General features: G+C 26.7%; 4 protein-coding genes across 5 annotated transcripts in view; 2 read left to right on the top strand and 2 right to left on the bottom strand.

Moving 5' to 3' along the window:
* Positions 1-7,413, top strand: part of LOC114128066 (uncharacterized) — an 11,623-nt gene extending 4,210 nt beyond the window's left edge. For both annotated transcript variants that reach the window (XM_050197206.1, XM_050197207.1), the window contains exons 2-3: positions 4,352-4,625; positions 6,933-7,413. In XM_050197206.1, coding sequence (XP_050053163.1) covers positions 4,352-4,625; positions 6,933-7,189 — 531 coding nt within the window. In that variant the 3' untranslated portion in view covers positions 7,190-7,413. The remainder of the gene's footprint in view (positions 1-4,351; positions 4,626-6,932) is intronic.
* A 1,714-nt stretch (positions 7,414-9,127) lies between these two features.
* Positions 9,128-12,549, bottom strand: LOC114128067 (TBC1 domain family member 12-like). Its single transcript, XM_027992475.2, has 8 exons — positions 11,859-12,549; positions 11,730-11,778; positions 11,478-11,667; positions 11,290-11,407; positions 10,976-11,210; positions 10,045-10,245; positions 9,756-9,969; positions 9,128-9,580 (listed from the first exon to the last, which is right to left on the bottom strand). Exons 1-8 carry the CDS (start codon positions 12,146-12,148, stop codon positions 9,393-9,395), a joined length of 1,485 nt encoding a protein of 494 aa, XP_027848276.2. The 5' UTR covers positions 12,149-12,549; the 3' UTR covers positions 9,128-9,392.
* A 2,396-nt stretch (positions 12,550-14,945) lies between these two features.
* Positions 14,946-15,580, top strand: LOC114128064 (NEDD8). The gene is made up of 3 exons (XM_027992473.2): positions 14,946-15,114; positions 15,194-15,306; positions 15,364-15,580. Exons 1-3 carry the CDS (start codon positions 15,079-15,081, stop codon positions 15,458-15,460), a joined length of 246 nt encoding a protein of 81 aa, XP_027848274.1. The 5' UTR covers positions 14,946-15,078; the 3' UTR covers positions 15,461-15,580.
* A 1,500-nt stretch (positions 15,581-17,080) lies between these two features.
* Positions 17,081-23,278, bottom strand: LOC114128063 (homeobox protein Nkx-2.2-like). The gene is made up of 3 exons (XM_050197967.1): positions 22,587-23,278; positions 18,885-19,003; positions 17,081-17,959 (listed from the first exon to the last, which is right to left on the bottom strand). The coding sequence occupies exons 1-3, from the start codon at positions 23,206-23,208 to the stop codon at positions 17,663-17,665; spliced, it is 1,038 nt and encodes a 345-aa protein (XP_050053924.1). The 5' UTR covers positions 23,209-23,278; the 3' UTR covers positions 17,081-17,662.
* Positions 23,279-26,099: the final 2,821 nt, after the last annotated feature.

Raw genomic sequence — 26,099 nt, forward strand, 5'->3', positions numbered from 1 at the left:
ATGTAAAATTAGATATATCAGCACTAGTAATAGATCAGTTTTTTGTATAAACGCTATTTTTAGGCTTGATTTACTGTTAAAAACGTTATTTGCTGTTTTTCAATAATCGTGTTGATTGGAGTTATCTTATTTAATATTTTTGGTTAGCAAGGCAGTATAGTAAGTTAATAATAGGTTGATATATTTTTTCTTAAACTATAACATTTATAATGTATTATATTATATTATTAGTATTTAATTATTATAAAAATTTAAATTTTTAACGTATTGTATCAACTTCTAGAACTCATAATGTATCATCTTTCTGTAAATACCGTAAAACAGTAAAAATAGATTCATAGTTCAAAAAGATAATATCTTAAATGACTTAAATAAATCAAAAATATCATTTCGTAAAATGTATAATAATAAAATATACACGAAAGCTTTATGTTTCCACGAATAATATTTTTAAATTTTAACAGTATAATTAATATTGTTATTTTATCGTTTAAATAAGTAATTTCGTCCAAATCAAAACTCTTAATGTGTATAAAAATAAAATATGTCCATACATTTTATCTTTTTAGTATGAATTATTTATGATGAATCTTGTATTCAATTTTCAAAATTTGTATACAAAAATAAAAGTTTTTATGAATTTTTTTAATTGCGAAATAGTTTGCAATTTTTTGCGATTTTGACAAATTTCTTCTAAATGTTATCAAAACAAAAACCCTCCGTCTAACTCCGTGTAAAAATTAGCTAAGTAAAAAAAAGAAGAAAAAAATCAAAAAAAAAAAATCATTGTATAACCAAAACTTTTTTCGCTTCATATAGAATTTATAAAACCAGTAATTTCAAAGCACTATAAAGATGTGATATCATAAATAAATGCTAAGTAAACTGAATTTAAGTATATTTAGTCTGTTTCGATAATTTATTTACTTGGCGAGGAAATTTTAGTATTAATATAGAGTATACAGTGTAAAGTGTTATTATTGGTTGTAGAGTATTATTTTGATTAGTATAGAAATGTTAACTGTAATATTTTTAATTTATAATGTCTTTTGTCTAATTATTCATCCAGCGCCACGGTTCTTATATTGTATCATTGTATCGTATGAAGTAAAAAATTTCCTCGCCAAGTAAATAAATTATCGAAACAGACTAAATATACTTAAATTCAGTTTACTTAGCATTTATTTATGATATCACATCTTTATAGTGCTTTGAAATTACTGGTTTTATAAATTCTATATGAAGCGAAAAAAGTTTTGGTTATACAATGATTTTTTTTTTTTGATTTTTTTCTTCTTTTTTTTACTTAGCTAATTTTTACACGGAGTTAGACGGAGGGTTTTTGTTTTGATATCACCAATTTTTATCATTTATACCTAAATAATAATAAATATATTAATTAATATTAATTATATTAATGTTTATTTAACATATCATATATTAGTGTTTATTTCCCGGTCGGCACGACAACGCGAGAAGCGGCCGCCGTGATTCCAGATTTCAATATAATTTTTCATTAAAAATGTTTCACGTTTCCTTTGATAACTTAATTTCTAATAGTACGATTTTTATGATTTTTACAAAAGGATCATCTGCATGATTTTCCTCATGTTTTGCAATTTACTAGGTATAAATTGATTCAGTAGATAATTAATTATCTCATCTGACAAAAAACACCGAAATTTACACGGTTTTAATGTGAAACTCCTGCTTCGAGATAATATACACTGTCGTGCCGCCGCTTTTATTTTTTTTACTTAGCTCGCGCCACGACCGTGGCGCTGGATTCTCAAGTGTAAAAAAAAATTACCCATGTCTTCTCATTATTTTTATTCGAATATAAGAAAAACTTAATGAGATCTTGTATGACATTTTCAAGAAATTTGACCTGGCAAAGAATTTATTATTGTCATTTGTAGATAAAAAAAACTAATAACAATTGAAAATTCCTCATGTTTATTAAAAGTTTCAAGTATATCTACTAAAAACGGGTTTTAAGTATTATTTATAATTAGTTCATTTGTGAGTGAAAAGAGTAACAAGAATATTACAGAATTATTATATTTTATATTTAATATATTTTGTTGTAAATAGGTTCAATTATTTCTTCCGTGCTTTCCAGCCTTCTCGCTTGAAAAGCAGGCGCTGTATCATTTTCAGATTCTCATCTCATTTCCGATCTACGTTTACGGCTTGTATAGTTGTATGCAATGTATTGTTTTCGTTTACATTGTCAACAATTAGTTTTAACTCGTCTAACACAGTTTGTGAAGGATTAATGATGAGTTTGGAACGATACGGCCAATTGTTTTGTATTAAATTATATTCAGGGTAAACGTAGGTCGATGAACGTTCACGAATTTGTCCGTAATTTCCACGAAAAGCAACAGCTAAGAGTGGAGTCCTCCTTGCTATCCACATATTAATAACATACATTCGTTTAATATCTACACTCTGGATTTGAAAAAGAATTCGAAAGATGTTGAAACTTAGTGTTTGTCGACAACCAGTGTTTAAAAATTCTTCATAGTTTTCAACGGATACTTGATCTATTGACTTTTCAGAATAATAGGCAGCCATTTCTTTAATTACTAATGAAGTGCATTTTCGGAAACTAATCATTTTTTTTCGAATGATATTTTGTGTTCAAAAAATAATCTTTATATTTTATTTTAATCAACTGATTATGTTAAAAATAAATAACAATTTGTAATTATGTAGTATGAAATATGTGGATAACAATGCACAAATAAAATAAAATAAAATTTTAGTACAATATAATAATGTTTAACGTAAACTGTCATGACGAATAACGTTATCTTGAATACTCTTGCATCATTGTACAACTTACTATAGTATACTATTGCGTCAATTATCAGTATATCGTACACGATGACAACGTATACAATTATATCGAATACTATTATACCCATAGACCTTATACCATATGTATAAGACCTATGTGCTTATTCTGTATAACGGGCTAAATGTAAACTGGGCGCGCGATTACCATTTTTATTGTAAACTCGGCTCCAGAAATTTAGGCTTAGAAAATTTCAGGTAAAAAAAAGTCGGCAAGTGGGTACCGCTCTACTGTACATTATGGGGTGGGGTGGACCTCAGACTAGGGTAGGTTAAATTTGAATGCAATGATAGGTATCATTGTATACGAAAAACGATTCTGAACGGAGATGATTTGTCAGTCTAGAATATTTAACGTTAGATATAAATATAAACGATTTTATGAATTTTGAATTACAAAATAATTTGCAAATATTCATGATTTTGACGAGTTTTTGTCAAAATTTGAACTTCAAACTCCACCAAAAAAATTATATCGACACTTCAAAAAAAAATTCTTAGGAAAATTGAAAATTTCATTTGTCTATAAATAGCTCAAAAAAAGTCAAAATATTTTGAAAATCAAATCACGTAAATAAAATGACAATCTAAACAACTGGTAAAATTTTTAAGTATTTACGACTCATACTATTTGAATAACAACAAATATCAAAAATCGTTTGAGGCTAAACCATTATTTAACGCTGTTTTGTAAAAATTTGACCTTTACCATAGACCTTTTCAATATTTTTGCCTCTGGCTGAGTTTTTAATCGCTCCGTATAACACTGGCGTATCCACGGGGTGGTTTTAGGGGTTCAAACTACCCCATTGGGTTCTTTTTTAATGTTATTTTTAATAATTTAAATTAATATTTATTTAATAATATTATGTTGTAGATATATTTTTATTCCTGTAACCACCCTTATAAAGTCATTCTTGATACGACACTGCCGTTTAATAAAATTCCGTATACTGTTATGATTACAATGTATGTATATAATTATAAATACCGTTTATTGTTATACAACGTAATGCCGTATAAAACATATAACGTAATGTTGCCGAATAATATTATGTGGAATATCATCATGCCGTACCTACCTAATTATACAACGAATATTATTATGACAAATACACGAATACTATTTTATCGTATATCTGTAAAACGTAATCAATTTTGTCGAATCTTATTTTCAATTTTTTGAAATAAAACAACTTTTTTTTTAATTTAAATTTTTTCTATGAATGTTGATAAAAATTATTCGCTGGGTAGTAATGCTTGAAAATTTAATAATAAAACTCCAAAAATTGTTAAATTTTCAATTAAAAATATCAAAAATTTACATTGGCCTTATTTTTTATAATCACTTAAAATTAGATTTTAATAAAATTCGTCAATATTTTAAAAATTTTTAAATTATGTTGTACTCGTATTTAAAAATGCTTAAAATAAAAGTTGTCAGTGGTCATCATAATATTATTGTATCCGGTATTGTGTAATATTTCAGTGCTACATTGATTGGATAGAAAAGGTCAACGTCCCGCAGATGTATGGCATGTACTTGTTGCGTAAAAAGGAAATGCAATTGAATGATGGCAAAGCAAACGATGTAGAGGAAATGAGACTATACCACGTGACTGCCAAATCTAGGGCTAAAAATTCATTAAAAAACAGCGGACTCGACTGGCGGCGCACAGAACGTTCCAGGTATGGATGCGGAGTGTCGTTTAGTGACAATATCACGTATGCCGACTATCATGCTAACAAATCTACCAGCGAAGGTATTATAATTTATCAACTTACTTAAAATTTACTATGCCCACCTTATTCCAGCCAACTACCACGTAAAAAGTTTCATAGCTTTATCAAATAATAAATATAATAATTTAATTGGTTGTCAAAATATTCGAATGTGATGTAATGAATATTTTGATCTGTTATAAAGACGGATTTTATTCAGAATTACTCGTAATTTCTGCCCGCCGTCATTTTGACTTTTTAGGTTGCCATCGACAAAGATTCGACCTTCAAGAGCTATGAATATATTGGTTCTTTAATGCTATTGATTTTTTGTGTGTTTGTTTGACGTTACTTCTAAGAGCTGTAAAAACGTTTTAACTTTGAGTGTGGGTTAAGGTTAACAGATTGGATCTGGTTGGAGCTTTTTACAGCTTTGGCAGTTAAAAGTAAAAGAAAAATAGGTTAAATTTGAATTTAATTTCGTTCTAATCACCGAGTGATATGTTATTTTTATATAGCTATTAAAGCCATTTATTTATTTTACTTTTAGTATAATATTAAAAGTAAGTTGATATAATTTTCTCTGAAAATATTGCATTAGTATTTAATTATTATAGTAATATATATTCATATAACATTAAACTTAAAATTCTTTCTATAAATATCAATCAGTGAAAAACATTGAATATATAGGTATTCATAACACCTATAAATGGATAACATTTTAAAATAAATTAAAAATATTATTTCGTATAGTAAAATTAATAATTATATAATATAATATACATAATAGTTTAACTAGTTTAAGTTGCCACGAATAATATTTTTAAATCATAACAAAATAATTAAAACATCATTATTTATTATTTAAATAAGTAATCTTATCCAACTTGAAACTTAATATGTTTATAAAAAATAATAACATGCATTAATTTTTTTAGATTTTATCTTGTCAGTATAAACACCATAAACTACTTATGAAGAATCATGTATTATATTTTAATAACTTAAAAAAATAAAATTGAATTACCTACAAAATAATTTTCAATTTGTTGTGATTCTTCAACTTCTAATACATTAAAAAAAAATTTATAGGCACCTATGTACTTTTTTACGAATATAAGAACAACTTATGTTGGATTTTGTATTAGATCGTTATCGTTACGTAATCTCGTAAAAATTTAAAATTCTAACTTTCAAATAATTTTTCCTATAATGATGTTTCGAGTTTTCTCTATAACTAGTATAGCTATATGAAGAACATTATATGGAAAACTTAATGCTGAATTTTTTAAACTTAGATATAAACACAAACAATTTTATAAATTTTCAACTACAAAATGAACTGCAAATTTTCGCAATTTTGACATATTTCGTACAAATTTGAGTTACAAACGCTTGTAAAAAGAATTGTGACTAACGATTTTTTAATTTTTTTTTAACTACAACAAGAACAACTCATAAGAAACCTTAGATTACATTTTCAAGTTTTTTGGGCGGCCAACATTTTTATATCGACATTTCAAAAAAAAAAAAAAAAATTCTTAGAAAAATTGAAAATTCCAGTTGTCTATAAATAATTCAAAAAAGCCAAAATATTGTGAAAATTTACTGTATATAGATAACACTAATATAAATATTTGGTGAAAATTTCAAGTATTTACAGTGATTTATTTTTGAGTTACAACCATATAAAAAAATCGATTTGGTTGAAAATTGGTTCTGCGTGAAAATTCCTGTTGTTTCGTTACTTTTTTTTTTGTTTTTCTTGATTTGTTTGAATACTGTTGGAAAATGTTTACTTTTGACCCCTATAATGCACTAAAGATATTCACTCTGCCATTGGAAACCACCCCCTAAGTTTGAAATTGAAACACTATTTCAACAAGTTATTCTGTATAAGTACTTGAAAATTTAATACTAGATTTTCAATAAGTTTGGCTTATAAGAATTATAAAATTACATTTTGGTGTATTCAGGTCATTAAAACTAACGACCTTTTTCACCAACCATTGGAAATTATATCCTAGACTGACAAATCATCTCCGTTTAGGATCGTATTACGTATACAATGATACCTATCATTTGTGATACACGTACAGACTATTTTATGGTTGTTAGAATTATAGAAATTTTACCTATTTCTGTATTATGTAAGTAATATTATGTTTGTTTATGAGTTTATGACATAGTTTTCATAAGGATTATAATATAATATTATATTGTTGTTAATAATTTATTTAATATTCCCATATCTTATACAAATATTCTAGATCTGGTCATTCATTGCACAACTACAATAATGTACTTATGTTATTCTATTCTTTTAACCTTTTAATTGGCTACAGGTGATCGAGTGATTATGATATGCTCTGTGCTGGTGGATGAAACGTATAAAGTCAACCACAAACGGAACAAAGGATACAACTTAATTGTACCACCTGGCACAGCTGATACAACAGTGAGCAGTGATGGTTGTGTCTATGTTAAGTACAATGATTTTGACTTCTATCCTCTATATTTTGTGCACTACCAATCAAATGATTATGAAGAATATTATGATGATGAAGATTATGATAATAATTATAATTATTACTACTACTAGTAGTGATTTGGTAATATTGCTTATAACGTATACTCTTAAAAAATTGATACTTAAAATATTTATCATAAACAGGTAACATATTAGTTGAACACTGCATAGTTTCAAAAGTAATTTATTTTAGTTATTGTCATTAAGTATTCTATTAAATTCTTTTTTTTTTTCATTGATCTAGTTCTTATATTTTAAAGTTTATTTTTAAATACACAGACAAGCATTTACTTTTATTTATTATTACTTTTTTATTAAACACATGATAAAACATTGACAGTGTTATAATAAAATTATACTCTGAAAGAAAAAAATTGTTATCAGATTTTAGACAATTTAACCCTTGATCGAAGTTAATTTTCAAATGTGATGACTTGTTACTGCTTTTGGCAACTTAAATATCCAAAATCATACTTGGCATTGTTGCAGAGTATCTTAGACAAATAACTTTTTTCATCTATTTTCTACCTAATTTACCAATAATTATTATAATTATTGTAGGTTTCTAAATCTAAACATAAATTTAATACCTTATAAAATGTATACCATATTAAAATGGCTAGATGCACACAAAGTTCATTCTTTTCATACAATTTATTAAAACTGGTACTTAGTTACATTGTAGTTACTTTGTACATTAAATGTTTTTCAATGCATAAAATAATTGTTTTTTATTTATATTTTTTCTTTCTTTTTAAATCAAATATAAAAATATAAATACTACAAGGCATTAATTTTCTGTTATCAAACTATGGTGCTACTAGGAAATGTATAGTCAATTAGGGTTCTGTAAAGCTGCACTATTATGTAGCTGGTCTAAAGATTTTTATACATTTTGTTAAGTAATTAAAAATATTAATACCTCATAGATGGGCCTCTGTAATATAAGTATTTAAATGAATAAATAATTTTATAACAGTTCTAAGTAAATTAATTTTAGCCAGTATAAAATATAAATATTAAAAAATGATAGGTATCAATTTATAAATATAATCAAATCTTTTTTAAAATGTATGTGGAACTATAGTTTGTTGTGTTGTACCTATTAACTTCCTTATATATTTTTACCTGAGCATTTTAAGACACTAATATCCTAACTAAATAATTATCACATTGTATAAGGAATGAATACTTTATATATATCAAGGTTTAAATTAATGTTAAATGATAACTTCAAATTTGACCATTTAAAAATTACGTGGTAAAGAAAAACATAGTACATTATAGTTTTAAAAGTCAAAACTTATCACGTTTATTGTCAAACATAACATATTATTTTAAATAAAAATATCATATCACATTTAAATTTATTTGTAATAAATCTATATAAAAAAAAAAATCAATAAATAATAATTTTAGACTTTGAATACTGTCATGTAAAAAGTAAGATTAATCAATAATTATATAATAATGTAATTAACAATAAAATAAATATATAACAAATTAAAGATATTAATATAAAAGAGATTCGTTTGTAAAATCTTATTTTGGATATGTATGATTAACACTTGTGATGGATTATATTAGGTTAAAATATTTTGTTACACTAATGACAAAATTCTAATTATATAATTTAAAGTCTCAGCCAATGAGTTACATTGAATACTGACTTATAGGTAAAAATATTAACTAAGGTCTAAATAAAAGTTTTAGGTCATGGTTATAGTATTAGAAAAATAAAATCTGAGGTTTTGCTTTTAATAAATCAATTAATAAAAACTGGTTAAGGCATCAGTAAATGCTTATTTTAAAAATTTGGTATTTCAAATAAGTGTAACTAATGAATTTAAATATTAATATACATCACTTTAAATATAAGCTTATGAATACAAATACTCTACTATTTATTTTAACATCTTAAATCACACTGTTAAGTAGTGAAGTGAAATTTACATAATACCTATTAGTATTATGATAATTGGATAGGGTAAGAAAAATTAAATATAAGAATTATTTAATTGAATTTTCAAAACTTAATATTAAGTTCAATTATTTTAATGTAGTTTATTAACAAGTGATATTGCAGAAAAATATGCTAATTCTTAATGTAATAAATAATTTGTATACATTTATACTTACAGAAATATTTTTAATAGTTGAGATACGTCATTAGTGTAACATTTTAATAATTATATAATATAATTATCCTTTAATATAAATATAAATGAGCAATAACAACTATATTAATACAACAAAACTATTACACCAAAGAATGTTAGGTACTTTTTGTTTGGTTGTAAACAAGTAAGGAGTTAAAAGATTGTTTTCCAATAGACATACGAATAGCTGTAGTTGATTTTAATAAAGCATTTGATGTAAAACTTTCTGGTAACTTTGTTAAATATTGAGCGCACGTTATAGAATCCATTTGCATTAATTGAGACTCATTACTGCGTAAAATACCTATTTATGTTTTTGAACAATTAGCATAAATTTAATTTATATTTCATAGATTAAAATTTTTATACATTTTTCAGTTTCTTCATTGATAAAATAATCTTCAATATTATATTTGAAACATTATGATTGGTTAAATATATATATATATATATTTTTTTTAATCACTGTGTAAACTTACCAAGTGCTGCTCGAAATAAGAATTGATCATTATCTCTTAAAAAATTGTCCCAAATAACAGATGCCAATTCTAGATTCATTGATTTAGCAAAAACTGAATATATCCAATCAACCAGATACATTTCAGAAGTAAGACCGATAAGATTGAAATGTGTATTGAGTTTATTCAAATTATGCTTAAGTAGATCATTATATGTAGTAAAATATGAAGTCATCTATAACAGTAACAATTACATTAATGGACATAGGTATTTCAAATAGGCATGCTACATTCTTAAAATTATACTGACCAAACGTTGGTTTACAGTGTAAAATGCATTCAAACATGGAGATTCCATTAAATTAACTAGACAAATAAATGCCTCAAGTTCTTCCATATTCAAAAGTAAAATGGCAGCTATGAAACACATGCCTTGAATATAACCAATATCAGGACGTAGACAAACATAGGCACTAAGGATCCTTTTCAATACATCAAAGTATGGTCCGCCCTAAAAATAAAATTTAAAGAACTATAACATTTATTAGCAAATTGCCATGGTAAAAACCAAATTCACATAATGAATTTATTAAATCCAAATGTAAAATTTTGCATTTTATTAAGTAGGCAATTATAGTTTATAATGAACAACCTAAAATAGTATTCCAAGTATATTAAAACCTTGGTTCAAAAAAATATGTAACAAATTGTATACAATAAGCTAAAGCAATAAGTTTTATTACTTGAATAGTCATCAAGTTTAATAACATAAACTTTTGAACACTTGATTCTGAATTATGTAACTGATAAATGGACAAAAATATACCAAATGTTCACAAATAAAATAATTATTAATTAATTATAATATGATATTATACTAATATTATATATTATTATAGTTATTATATATAATAACTTGCCACTAAGAACAATAAATTGAAAAATGAAACCATGGTTTATGTTTTTACTGTTTGTGCAATACACTTCTAATAAATTTTAACTATCTATAAAAAAAAAAAAGAATTGCAAGAATATTTTATGTCTTTATTCTATTGTTAATGTTCAAAACAATCCTAGCTATATGATAGTATAACAATCAAAGAGATTATATGATAGCATATATTTATAATTTTAAAATAGTTATACTATTACTTATCTGAAAATTGTATGCATGTTCTATGAAATTATTTTTGTAAAATATTGCTTATCAAAATAAAATGACTAAATAAATATCTATTTACTTGTTGGAAAATTCCCAAGTGAGGAAATGTACGTGTAATATCTAAATGAATGCACTCCAGGCAATGCATGGTAGCTTCTGAATCTTTAAATTTGTTGAATGAGTTTGAAACACAACTTTTATATAATTCTTCATTGATTAGTAAATCATTGCCAATAGCTAAAGACCAAACTTTACCCCGTACACTAGAGGGCAAACCATTCCACCAAAGATCACGACATCTCTTTGTTCTATACCTAATAAAAAATTAATAAATAAATACATTTGAATAATAAAGGGACATTATTTTGACTTGAAATAATAAATATAAATTACATTTGATTCCAATTTGGAATTATTTCTTGAGTCCATATTTGTGTAACATTTGCTAATCGTTCTTCGTTTTTTAGTTTTTGTTTTAAATATTCTTTATGTTTTTTTGCTTTTTCAGACTCTGAAAATCAAATAGTTAACATAATCTTTAAACAATAGTATTTGCAACATAACAATATGCTTAAAATTACCATTTTTCTTTGCATTTTGTAAAATTTTCTCATACAGTCTCTCATGTTCCAATTGCTCCTTAGGAAGTTTGGCTGGGATTTGAGCTGGTCTACAATTTAAAATTAGAGCTGTACTACCAGCTATTTTGTCTTCATTGTCAACTGTTCTGGTACTTATACGATCAAAAGTTTTAACACCAATGTAGTTATTCTACAACAAAATAACAATAATTATCTAAATGTATAATTTTTGTTCATTGTTTTTTTTTTTACTTTTTGGATAGATTTTCCAATTGTCACTAAACAGCATTCAGATGTTTTCCTAAAACAAAGTGTACAATAAGTATTAAATTATTGTAAATATAATTATACTAATTGGCATTTATGTAAATAATAAGGTACCCAAGATTTAGGTTTGTGGTATCAATTGACGTGTCTACTTCAATTAGACATTCATTGGATTTTGTGATGCTGCCACTGCATGATGAAAACATAGCTGTTTCAGATTCCAAGTCATCGGGACCAGAACCAAATATGGACGAACATGCTGTTCTAGAGCAACTACTGTCATCTGAATCAATTGTATAACTGACATCTTCAGCAATAGTTTCTCGGTCACTGATCGACAAATCGTCAAAGTAATAGGACAAACTTCCATTGTCAAATGGACTAATTGGTCCGGAATCGTTCATCAATGATGAATAATAATTGTCTATGTGATAATATTACAAACAACGAACCAATGTACATTCTGTTTTTTTTAATCCCAGCATATTAAAAGAATTGTTATTTAATGGAAAATTGTACTAGATTAGTTTTTAAACAGTCATCATCAACAAACCACTTACGTTATGAATATGAAATGTCGAAATGAAATATTATACATATTACGCAAATACTACAATACTAATAAATACTATAGGGTATAAACTATACAGTATACATCATCAAACTGACTTACTGACTGTAGTTTTATCACTTGTTGATGTACCTACGATGAACAAAAACACGAAAAATATCTCGCGTTATCACAATTCACCACTTTTGTCCTAGTCGTAATCACGGTTATAGCAGATTTTTATTTCCCCATTATTGTTATTTACTTTCTAAAATTTGATAATGAGTCCATATTCTTTGTACTACGAAAAAATAAAGAAAGATAAACTCACGATTTCCAAAGAGTATATATAGTTTATACTTTAGCTGACATTACAATGTTAGATTTTAATCTTTGGTGTCCTTGGACTCTGATGTTTAGTTTAAATTCAAAGCTACGAAATTGGTTAATTTGGCACTTTTCTAGACAATATTTTATTGACTCATATTTTATGATCTACTCATACTCAAATAGACTATTAAATTAATAGTTCTATGTCTACTTTACTAGTTTACTGTATTTCCTGTCTAATTAGTAATTCTTGTTGTCTGGCTGGTGTCGACGATTGGATAATGTAATATTTAGTACCTACTTATATAGACACTTAGGATTTAGTAGTTAGTAGGAACAAGGAAGTCTTGCACACGGTCGTTATAAGTATGTACTACTAGTTACTAGTACAAATATCTAAATTTGTACAACTCATGAGTGCAAAATATATTAAAAGGTTATGCGTCTGTGAATAGGATGTAAAAAAAAAATGTTTGTACTTAACGAGAATGTACACAATAAAATATTCTAATTATTCAAAAATGTAGGCCAAATTATTTTTTTTTTCTAATAAAATTAGAATATAATAATAAAAAAATTATATTTTAAGCATCATTAAATCATGAGCATTTAAATTTTTAATTTTAACAAAGCTCGTCAAAATTTCAAAAGTTATAAATTATTTTTTAATCAGAAATTCATAAAAAAAATTTTGTCTATACCTTTACAATAATGTAATTTATATATTTTGCATCTTACATTAAATCACAAAATTTCTACCTAAATCAAATTGCATTTTTTTTTATCTATTTGAGTTATTTATTTATTTTTTTTTATTGATAATATTTTACATAGTTATTATATTTAATATTTACAGATATGAGAAATTTTAGATTTGTTTAGTCTTTTTCTATAAATGTCAATAAAAAATTATTCGATAGGCTATAATTTCTTGAAAATTTAATTTTAGATCCCACATGAGTTGGTTCTTATATCTGTATAAATATATTAAAACTATGTATGTAAGTACAATCTTTTTTTACATAATATATTTATTTGAAGATAAAATGTTGACAAAATTACATTAAACTATAACGTGAAAAAAATAATGTTAATTATTTTGTCTTGATTTAAAGTAATTATTTGTGGAAACTTAAAACTTTTACGTAGGTATATTATATTGTTATAAATTTCACTATAATATGCAATGACATTTTTGGTTTATTTTCAGAAATATTTATTTATAGTTACTGTGAATAACCTATTTTTACTGTTTTACAGTATTTAGATAAGAATGCTATTACTAATTACATTTTGTCAAGGGCGGGTCCAGACCAAGAAAACGGAGGGAGCGATTTTTAACGGACACACATGATATTGATAAAATTAAAAATATTAATTTTGTTATAGCCTATAGGTAGATTATTTATATAAATAAAGTCTTAAAAAAAAAATACGTTACGTATTATTAATATTGGTTACGAGGGGGGGGGAGTTCGCCCCATTCAACCCCCTCTGGATCCCCTTCATTTTGAGTTATACATGTTGATAAAATAAGGTATAAATACATATTATTATAATACTTAAGTACTTGTGGTTTTATTTTTGGAAAAAATTATATTATACTAACGAAATACTAAATGTTAAATAAACGACTTTAATAACTAGGTATATCAAAAAAATATAAATCATGAAATATATATTTAATGAAATTGGCTCACTGACCGCTTTTGCTTAGAATCATTTTTCGTGAGCATATCAATGAACAAACATTTAACACACTCATATAGTCATAATATATAACTGTTTTACCTGTTTATTTTTAAAAATCTTGTTAATTTTTCATTTTGAGCTTTGTAATGTACATTCTGCACATATACATCCAATTTTCAATCCAAAACCATTCTCAAAGTTGAACTTTATAGAATTATAGCCAATTAGCCAACACTTATCTGGTTTACAAACACATAAACCAAAAGAAAAAAAAAAGAAAAGAAAAGAAAATCAATACATTTATCACACCTCTCAGGATCTAAATTAAATCCTACATTCCTACCTATGTAAATATTACATTTGTCAAAAAATAACTAATTAGTCTGTATAAGTTGTGTTTCACATATATTTGTATTTTTTTTTAAGAAAAATTCAATATTCGTACATATTTTAATTTGAAAGTAAAACACGACTTACTTTTTTTTTTAAATCTAGCGGGTTTTTTTTTAACAGGAATTTTACAGCTTATATGATATGATGTTGGTAAAGTATTTTATACCGGGTTGCAGCTGATTAACAAGATTGTATTTTCATTGTCATCCTGTAGTCGTATCACTGTGTTATCACGTGTGTAATTTCGGTTTATCACTTTATTTCATGTCATTTCTATTTCTTTATAACATTTTAATTCAATAGTAGCACATTTTTGCTTTTAGACTTTAAGTTTATTATTAAAACATACACATATTTATAAATTACACAATGTTGATCAAAGTTAAGACTCTAACAGGAAAAGAGGTGAGTAGCTGCTCTCTTAACTGAACCCATCGTTGATCTATTGTTGTTTGTTATATTATGTTTTAATTTTTCTTTGTAGATCGAAATTGATATAGAACCCACTGATAGAGTGGAAAGAATTAAAGAAAGAGTCGAAGAAAAGGAGGGTATTCCACCTCAGCAACAAAGATTGATTTTTTCTGGGAAACAAATGTAAGACCGATTTACTAATTTCTTATTTTTAGATGTAATAAACATTTTTGCTTTTAGGAACGATGAAAAGACTGCCCAAGATTACAAAGTTCAAGGAGGATCTGTGTTACATTTGGTATTAGCATTAAGAGGAGGTATTTTTCTATCTGTTTGATAATGTGTAATAACAATTATTATTCTGATTTCAAACCTTTTTTTTTTCAACTATTATATTTATTTCTATTTATATGTAACTAAATTCAACATTAATAAATAAATGAAATATTTACTATAATCAACTAGCAAAAATTTGTGTATTGAATTGGATTTTGATAGACCCACATCAAAGTCAGATAGGTTATGTTTAATTCAAAAAAAACATTACATTTATATAATATTACGTTAATTTAAAAATGTGTTTGTTGATCACTAATCCTGAATTAACAAACACAAGGCTTATAATCCTACACATTTGTGTATTATGAGTATTTTTTTGGGAAGTGCACGGTTCAAATATGATTCTATGTTTTATATGATATAGCAATTTAATTTAAGATAATAAATTTTTGTTAGGTTTACATCTAAAATGTATGTATATAATTAGGAATGAAAAGTTAATACTGGTAAGTAGTGTATATGTCATCTATTTGTTATTATTTCTTACCAATATTAATTTGTACTGAATTATAAAATAATATTTTAACTTTAATTGTTCGTTGATCGGTAGAATTTTTATTTTTCATTAGCTATTATACAACCATTTTGTAAATTCTACTATAACAAAAATGGTAAAAACTGTAAGATAAAGTTTTAAGTTACTTTTTGATAACATTTTTTTTGATTTAATATATTTTTTTAAATAGTATTTATAATTTATTTGGTTCCAAATTGATCCTGTTGGAATTGTTGATAAGGATTTAACCAATTGTGACGTAACACTAATTTATTGTTTCTGTTTATTTTTACTATCTTAATATTTAATGGGTTTTTTCTAGAATTTAAATAATTATTAATTTCTTATTACCTAATTGTTTGTAAATGCTGGTACTATATTTTGCATTACTGTTTTTCCTTTTTTATTTTTAGATTATCTATAGCATATTTATTTGTTAGATAATATATTCAATTAAATGTAAATTTTAGTTTTATCAAACTCTCAATCATTTCACTGATATTATTTCATAATAAATTTTGGGCCCCGTTTATGAATAAGTCAATGGAAAGGTATTATAGATATTGGTTATTAAACCTTAATGGTTTACTCATTATATTATGATCATTGATCATAAACAGCTGTAGCTGTAGTAGTGTTGTAATCATTTATATGGTTGTTTCTTATAATATTTTGATAAAATACCTATAAAAATATAATATTTATGAATACTTTATGTTGATTTTACTCAACAGACCTATTCTCTATACAATTTTTTTTTGTAATCAGTTTTACAGCGTTAACCATGTATATTTAATAGGTAATTTGAGTATTCAACTACTAAATTTAATTGACTTAATATATTATTTTGGAAGTAGTATATTTTTATTAATTTAAGTTGAATAATTTATTTAATGATAAACATCATATTTTAGATGGGTAATATTATGTATCTTTTTTTAATACAGCTTATAATGATAAGACTATATGTACTACGGACTAAAATATACTATATATCTTAGTCCGTGATACGTACAAATGTACAATTGATAAATAGTAAGTGTAAACACTATACTTGTTGAGGCTATTTAGAACACGGAGCCTAAATATAATCTACACAGGGTAAATATTTTAATACTGACATGACTTAATTTTAAATTTATTTTCAATAATCATTTATAAATAAAAATACAAAATAAAAAAAAATACATTTATATAATACATTTTCAGTTCAAAGTAAATTTTTACTATTCCTACAACTACTTACTATAAGTTATATTTTTTTTATAGTACCTGCCTATAGTAATTAGTAAACATTCAATTAATTTTAATCTATCTGACTATACATAATAAATTTAAAAAATAAAAACAAAAAATACATTGTACGCGCATGTTGAATCTTTGGTATAAATTATATAATATATACATTTGATTTATACATTAATACATCATCATATATTTTTTTAAATCAAATAGACTAGTAAAAAAAACATTTTAAAAAGTGAATAATAAATTAAAATTGAATAGGACAATAATTAATCTTACATATTATGTACCAACCCTTTAATTCTACAATTCTATCAAATTAATAGTAATAGTAATACTATTAATAATATTATACATGAAACAAATTAATTGCTTACATAATAATATGTGATGTTATATTATTAAATACCTATTTATTGATTGAATTTTTTGTAGTGAATGATTGCAGGTGAAATGTGGTTAAATGTTAAAATATTTGTTGTTATGATTGAAATTATGATTATTGTTTGTTATCAAACTTGTTAACTCTGTATAACAATGCTTTATTACTGGAAATTGTCTTCTGGGAGGCTTTTTATTGTTGTCTGATGTTAAACAGTCCGATGTTATTAACTTTTTGCTTTTATATCGCCGATTTTGAAACCATATTTTTACTTGAGTTGGAGTCAACCTTAATCTTAATGCCATCGATTCTCGCTCTGTAGCCGATAAATAACGCTGTTGGTTGAATCGGTGTTCCAATTCTGATATTACATCCTAAAGAAATAAATAAACAAAAATACTAGTATGTTAATTTTATAATATAAATTTAATTGAAATTGGTATTTTAGTTATTCATGAGTCATAAAATAGTTAGAATGTTTGCCATAATTCATATTTTAAATACTTATAAAAAAAAAAAAATTGTGGACTATTTTTAAAAATTTAAATTATTAGGTAACTAAAAATTATAAAAACTTCCATTCTAACACTAGCTCATCCAAATTTTTAAAAATAAAATTATCTTCTACTTTTCTTCTAGATAGTTCTCATAGCCGCTTAAAGCGTAATTGGACACGTAAGCATCTTAAAAATTAATTTAAAAAAAAATCATTTAAGTTAAAGTATTGTCACTGGACACCCTGTTTTATTCAAGCTGTCAAATCATGTAACCTATTGCTTATTGTATTTTGTTGTATAGAGATTATAAATTTCAAAAATAAAATAAAGTATACATTTTTGAATAGATTATTCTATTGGGATTTAAGAAATTATAAAAATATAATAGCTTATAGAAATTATTAGGAAGTTTAATATTTGAGAAAATCTCTAAAAACCAATAAAAGCTATTAAAATTTGATGGTTTTTAGTTTGAAATCAGCACTATTTATCTAGATGATTGGTAAGTAATAATTTTAAATTAATGATATTTACAAATGTCAAGATAATTATAAAATAAGCTATTATTTTTATGTTGTATGAAATGATTGTAAATTATAAATTTGTTATCTATTTACTATCTAATTTTATGTCTGTGAATTGCGATGCAATTTCAATGAAAAAAGCAAAATCTAAGGACACCAACCTTTATTTTTAAATTTGTTCACAAATGATAAACTGGAAGTTTTGATTACCCCTAACCACCCAATTACGCATTTGTAACTTGTATATTAATAATATAAAAGCATATATGTAATTATACCTGAGAAAATAGAACTCTAGGTTTCCGTTTGGCTCTTTGTCTTTGATTTGTTGATGATTTACTCATAGATTTTTTTTGGTCACCTCTGTTTACTATTGGTTTATCATTCAAAGTTGATTCTATAATAAACATAAAAAAATATTAGATTAAATACCTTTTAGTTAACTACAGTCTTATTATTATTTAATTTAGTTTAAATTATAATTTTAATAGACACACTTCAGAAAATCAAATTAATATGCCAAATAAAAAACTAATTAATTGAACCAAATCTCATTCATGTATAATATATATTTATATAATCAATGTTAAAGTATTAAGATTAACAATATTAAAAAAATTTATATACTCTACGTATAACTAAAATATTATTTTATTTAAATTAAATTAATTTAATATTCCTAGATACCATCTATGTATTTCATTTGCAACTTGTTGCTTGCCAATCCCCAAAGAATAATTACAAATACGCTCTAAAAGTATTAATATTTAATAGTATTATGGGTAGGTCATGTAGGTATTAACAAGTTCAAAATTAAATACGCATGGACGCATGATATGTACCAACGTTAAATGATTGATTTTTAAACTTACTAAGTATGTAATTAAAAAAATAAAATTGCAAACACTACATTAAAAAAGCAATTAAATAATAAGTCTTAAGACGTGTAATTTTTCTATTAAATAGTAAAAAAAATAGATTTAATAAATCTTATTTGAGTTATACAATTTGAAGGTGTATTTGCATCAGTTGCATAATTACGGGGGGGGATTTGGGTGTCATATTCCCCTCCATATGACCTTTTTTGTATATGAATTGATTTAACTATAAATAATATTATTATATATAGTTTATATTTTATAGAAATAATACAAAATAATTAGAATCCTCTATACTAGTTGTACCTATATAAAATATACTTCGTATACCTACTCTAAACGCAGATGCCTGGTATCATTATTGCAGTGTTGCACGAATATACCTACTTATTGTATTGGCTGTATGTAAACTGCTGCAAAATTTACCTTTTTGTATTTTACCCATTGTATTGTACCTTTTAATTTTAGTAGTGCTATAACAATGAGCAGTTAACTATTATTTTTCGGGGATCAACAAATAGATAAAATGTAAAAATAGTTCATCCCACCCCCACAGATATGACCAAATTACGCCACTGGAATATATATTTTATCCATAATCTTGTGACTTATGAGTAACTTTCAAAGTATATTTTAATTAACCGTAATTATTTTGATATGAATGTAAAGTATTTCTATATTCGAAATAGAATACCTCAAAATTAGGGTTGGGTTTTATACTAAAAATAATTCTACCAAGCCAATATAAAGTTAGACTAGAGTGCCTTGATATCAAGGCACACATATATGATACATATAGGTAGTAGGTACAGTCGTATAAGAGTATAAGACGTCAATGATTTACCTAGTATATATGCTCATCTCACTCTATATTTTTTAATAATGCATTTATTATAAATTCTGATTTTTAGAATTATTTTTAATTGATGTTTATTGTCATACATAGATTTTTATGCTATTTGAAAGTATCGGCATAACTTTTCCAAACAAGATCCATCCTTTTTAATTGTAAATCATTATTTAGATGATTTTTCACTATTTTTGTGATTCAAGTATTATTGGATCGAAATTTTAATGGTTGTGAAAATGTGAAATGAGTAGTTTTTGAGCTATTTAATTTAACGTCTCTATTAAAGATAATCGTCCATATCTAGAAAATATATGGATTTGAAAATGATAATATAATTATTATCAATTAAAATATATTTGCATTAAAATTGTGTGGTTTGTATAGTTGTATCTATAGGTTAGAGACTAGAGACTAGACTAAAAATCAATTACTTGCTATATTTTACGCAGAAAAATTATTTAAGGATATATTATCCTTAATACATTATCTTGAATGCTAAGAAGTTTTAATAAATAGCTTAATAATATTTAAGAATTTCTAAAATTAAAACTATTCGTCCGAATTTCAATTTTAGTTGCATTAAAGTGAAAATTTAAAAAATGCATCATTTGCTAAACAATTTACTGTAAATGGGAAGATTCTTATCTCATTTGAATAAAATAAAATTGTAATTAAAGGAGGCAGGAGAGTGAGCATATTTGGTGAATCATACTGTATACCTAAATAAAAGTTTATTTTTTATGTTCGATTAATGTTTCATAAAAATTGATTTTTTTTAAGAACTGAAATGATAAAATTAGTTTTTTCTTGGTTTTGATGCACCTATAATCTATATTCATAAATAATTATATACACTTTTTAACGTTTAACCCCCCTTATTACCAAAGATCGTGACTATTAATTAAATTTGTATTATATTAACGTTTAATATTAGAATTTAGGAACCTTTAGTTATTATTTATTAATATTAAATAAATGAAATATTATAATATTTAAAAATTAAGAACAATATTGTCTTGTCTAACACACATTTATGTAAAATGCAACATCTACCGATACGTATAGTGTATGATGTATAGCTGTAGTTTTTGATGTATCTACCTATTTATTATAAGTGCAATTAATAATTATTGCATCTACATTAATTTGATCGCTATGATTGCACTCTAAATAATAAATTAAGACATCATAAGTAGAATGTTGTACCAACATTTTTAAAAAAGGCCTTATCTTATATTTTTATATACTAATTTAAAAAGCGTAATATTATGCAAAAATACTTATGCGTTGTACATTGTATTATCTATTTTTGAAAAAAATTATTATTTCTAGTTAAGTTTTGAATATTAGTAGGTATCTTTTATTAAATACGATATGGTTTACATTGTACCTACTGCAGTTTAATGGTGCTATAGAATTAATATTACCAAATTTTATTTTTAAATTTTTGCTTACTTTGTAAAATATTGTATAGATAATATTTGATTTATGGAAGTAGAACTATAAGTCTGTAGAAGTATTTTATACGAAAACTTAAAACCAAATATTTAAAAAAAAAACTTATTTAGGAAAACAAAATATATGATTTATATGATTACATATACCCTATACTCATACAATTACATTAATTACATACCCACATGCGTTACTGCACAATTTATTATAGAAGTAGGTGTTTATCATGAATTCAAATGCATCTATTTATGCAGACTGCATCAGGTTAACATCAATAATAACTAATATCAGCAATAACTAAGAAGAAGTCTATCATTTGTACTCACGAGTGAAGTATAGGTACACAAGAGTATTTTATTTTGTAATAGTAACTGAAAGGATGAACGGACAAAAGTGATCGTTGGTATTTTTCGAGAAATTGTTTTTATTGTATGGAAAAAATTATAATAGGATTTATTATAAACATTTCTGCAAAATATTATAACATTATTTTTGCTCTATAATACGGATAAATAGGTGTTTAATCGTTTAATGTCGTCCCCAGAAAAGTTTTAAAAATGTCAGTTAACACTTTTGTCCATTACTCACCATTTCAATCATATTATCGAGATGCAGGTACGTATATAGGCAATACGTTATAATATAAGACGTATACTATATATTATACTTATTAATTATAGGATTCAGAGGGCATTGGACGTGTAAGACTTCTAACCGCTTATTGTAAACTATATATATATATATATTATAATATCCGAGTGTAAGACGTATGTGCTGCAGGTTGCGCGCGGACTCACTGAAGAATAATAATTGGTCGGCTGCTGCAGAGGTGGCGGCCGCGCCGCTGCTGCAGGTGGTTTGATCGGCAGAAACGCGACCGGGCTGAAACTGTAACAAGCCGTGTTCGGCGGACCGGAAGTCGTCGACGACGTCGCAGAAACCGACCGGTTCCGGGGCCTGCAACGGTACAGGCGCCGGTGGCGGCGGGTGCAGCGTCAGCGGCGTCAGTTCCGGCGGTCCGGCGGCGTCCGGCGGCGTCCAGTTGTTCCATTGCGGCCCGTCGACGACCGCGCCGGACGACGACGAATATTCCAGTGGCGACGACGACGACCAATTGTTGTTGTCGCCGCCGTACGCGTCGTACGGACCGCCGTAACCGCCGCAATAACCGGCGGCGGCGATTGCCGTGTCGTAGTAATACGGTTCCGGGAAGTATTCGCCGCCGTCCTTGTGCGGATGATGGTGGTGCGGATACGCGGCGGCGGCCGGTTCGCACTCGGAAGGATTGCTGCCGCAGTGGTAGTCGGAAGTCGCGGTGGTGCAGGCGGCGGCCGCGGGGTACCGATGCTGCGGCAGATATTCGTCGGCGAACTGGTCCATGGCGGTGCAACCGGTGAGCGCGGCGTTCGTCGTGTGCATAGTGTTGTTGTCCGCTGCAGTCCGTCCCCGCGCGGCGACGTGTCTTTTCGGTCACTGATGCTGCGGCGATCTTGGCGAGCCGCTCGTCGTACACCGATGACGCGCCGCAGCCTCCGCCCCCGCACCGGGATTCCGCCGGGGCGCACCCGCGGGGATCCCCGCCCAAGACGGCCGAATATCGGCCAATCCGAGACCGGCTCGGTGGACCCGGCGAACGGAGCACATGGCCCGTCTGTATAGGAGCTAGCGCCGCGATCGTCTCAAAAAAATAAAAACAATATCTATACACTATACGTATATGTATAGGTACGCTTATGATATTATTATTATTATTACCATCGTCGTCGTAAATTATGTGCGTAAATCTGTCGGTGTGTTACAATAATATATCGTATATAGGTATACGATATATACTATATATAGGTGTCTTCGTCGAACTCGATGTATGCGCAGACGTCCGAGCGAGGACGGGGTCCGTTCGATATCATAATATTATTCACATATTATTATTAAATACCTACGAATTACGATGATATTGCACGTGATTGACCGCACCAATGTGTTATTGTGGTATGCGAGTGGGACGCATTTGGCGAACTGGCGACAGTATACATATATCATGACTTGTGATGAGGTGTGCGCGCGTGTATAATAAGACGTTTTGCAAGTACCCAGTGTAAGACGTTTTGAAAAATAATAAAATTTCTAAAAAAATCATTTGCGTCCTGCAGTAGTATAGAGACTATACTGATCATGGAATGGCACAGCATTTTATGATTACCACTCTACGAATAAATTGTTTAATTCGTTTATCTCGCCTTCACACGTACAACGATCAAAGTGTATTGCGTACGAACGTGGAAAGCTACACGGACGGATAAAATATAATTTTTTGTTTCGGGTAAATATAGTTACTAAATATGCCTTAATTATTATAGAATGTAATTACATTTTGAATAGTTTCATTCTTAGTCATTAGTGGTACATGCCTGAACTGCAGGCGAGCACCCAGAATATATATGTGTGTATCTAACATAATAATAACATTTGAAAATAAGACATCATTTATAATTGTTATACTATATTTGTTATAATAATGTGTAATTTAATGAAAACATATTTTTATTTTTTTTTTGGAGGGGGGGGGGGGGGGTTAAAAGCGGCCAAAGCCCCCCTTCGGGTGTGCCATTGCTGAACTGTAATACACAAGTCTACTAGAGTAGTACTTAAAAAAAGTTTGGCAACTTTTGATATAAATATCTCAGTAAGTACAAGTTTTAGAGCTATAGTGGTATTATACAATTTGATCCATACCTATAGGGTAAATCGATTTTTTTTATGTAAAAGACAAAACCTTATTGAACCGAACAAAATAATTGTTGTAAATTGTTGTAATTTCTATTAACAATTTTTATTTTAACATATAATTATTACAATTTACCTATTAGGATAATTTATAATTTAACATTTAGTTATCAAATCAAATAATAAGTAGAATAAAATACGTTTAATAATAAAAAATAATAATCTATAAGTTATTCATATCAAACAATTAACCATTAGGGATTTTATTCAGTTTTTGATAAGCGTGCTATTTTAAATTTTCAGTTCATTTATTGTGTGAAGAGTATGACACGTGATCAGATATATTATATATACACACATATATATATGTGTGATGAGAAATTTGTTATTTTTCTTTGGGTAATGTATAGAAATAATCATATTTTTTAGAATGGAAATTTTAGTATTTCCTTATGGTAAGAGGTTAGCACTATGGTTTAAGATGTCATTAAAAATATATTGTTGATTACTCAATTAACTAAAAATGGAAATGTGTAACAAACAAAACGACCATTGATGTTTTGGTAAGTATTTGTACCTATATGTTTTTGGACTAGATAATATAATATTTTTATTTCTATCCACATTTCTTTCTGACCGTTACACTTACACTTAGAAACAAAACTATAAAAGTAAAAAAGATTATTATTCATATATATATACCTATATGCATATAAGTCAAAGTTTTTTCGATCAGTGGAGAAAATATACTGGTTTTTTTTTTTTAAGGGTTAGGTATCTATACTAATAATTAGTCTACTTCAAGTATTTGATTGCGCCACTCTACAGCTATAGTGACCTACAATGACCTGTGACTATAAATATTTTATATTATATTAACTGACAACATAAAAAAGTATATGATCCCTCCACCCCCATAAATCATAATTGTTTTATGTACCTATATTATATTATGTACTTTTAATCAATAATAGGAGCAGAAATGAGTAGATTTGACGTAATATAATATGTAACAAGACTTGTTTCACCGAAATGTCAACACACTTTTACACTGAAAAAGACACTTGCATGCTCGTTAATGATATAAGTAAAACACGGCTAACCATTAACCAATAATCATCTAAGCAATTGTTATTTAAATACATTTCCTAACATACAGCATTACAGCTTAGAAAGTACTAAAATTTTTGCCATCTTTTCATAAATGCCAATTTTTAAATATTTATAATATCATCCTTATTATATAAATAGGTACTTATAGTATCTAGTATTTATAATCAATGATATTATATTATATTCAGTAGTGGATTTACGGGGGTGGCCTAGGGGGTCTGGATCCCCCCTCAGAAATTTTTTGAAAATCCGCCACTGATTATATTAATATTTATAGACAAATTATTATTGTTGTATATAATTTATTCGGCCTAGGGATAAATTAAGCTGAGATAATCCATTAAGAGGATGTCAGCGTAATATTTGTTTTCCCTCTCTGATCCACGCGCAATACAGATAGAACTCTTTCACCTTTAATAATTTTTTTTCTATGATTTTTGAGTAATCTTAGAATAAAATTACCTATTAAAAAA

Source organism: Aphis gossypii, chromosome 1, assembly GCF_020184175.1.
Source record: "Aphis gossypii isolate Hap1 chromosome 1, ASM2018417v2, whole genome shotgun sequence".
In the NCBI taxonomy this organism is placed as follows: domain Eukaryota; kingdom Metazoa; phylum Arthropoda; class Insecta; order Hemiptera; family Aphididae; genus Aphis; species Aphis gossypii.

Excerpts from the sequence above, each read along its gene's own strand:
- LOC114128063 (XM_050197967.1), bottom strand. The coding sequence starts at position 23,208 with ATGCACACGACGAACGCCGCGCTCACCGGTTGCACCGCCATGGACCAG. Across the intron at positions 19,004-22,586 it reads CGACCAATTATTATTCTTCA|AATCAACTTTGAATGATAAA; the intron begins GTGAGTCCGCGC and ends TGTTTATTATAG. Across the intron at positions 17,960-18,884 it reads CTAGAGTTCTATTTTCTCAG|GATGTAATATCAGAATTGGA; the intron begins GTATAATTACAT and ends TTATTTCTTTAG.
- LOC114128064 (XM_027992473.2), top strand. The coding sequence starts at position 15,079 with ATGTTGATCAAAGTTAAGACTCTAACAGGAAAAGAG. Across the intron at positions 15,115-15,193 it reads AGACTCTAACAGGAAAAGAG|ATCGAAATTGATATAGAACC; the intron begins GTGAGTAGCTGC and ends TTTTCTTTGTAG. Across the intron at positions 15,307-15,363 it reads ATTTTTTCTGGGAAACAAAT|GAACGATGAAAAGACTGCCC; the intron begins GTAAGACCGATT and ends TTTTGCTTTTAG.
- LOC114128067 (XM_027992475.2), bottom strand. The coding sequence starts at position 12,148 with ATGAACGATTCCGGACCAATTAGTCCATTTGACAATGGAAGTTTGTCC. Across the intron at positions 11,779-11,858 it reads ACCACAAACCTAAATCTTGG|GAAAACATCTGAATGCTGTT; the intron begins GTACCTTATTAT and ends ACTTTGTTTTAG. Across the intron at positions 11,668-11,729 it reads TTGGAAAATCTATCCAAAAA|AATAACTACATTGGTGTTAA; the intron begins GTAAAAAAAAAA and ends ATTTTGTTGTAG.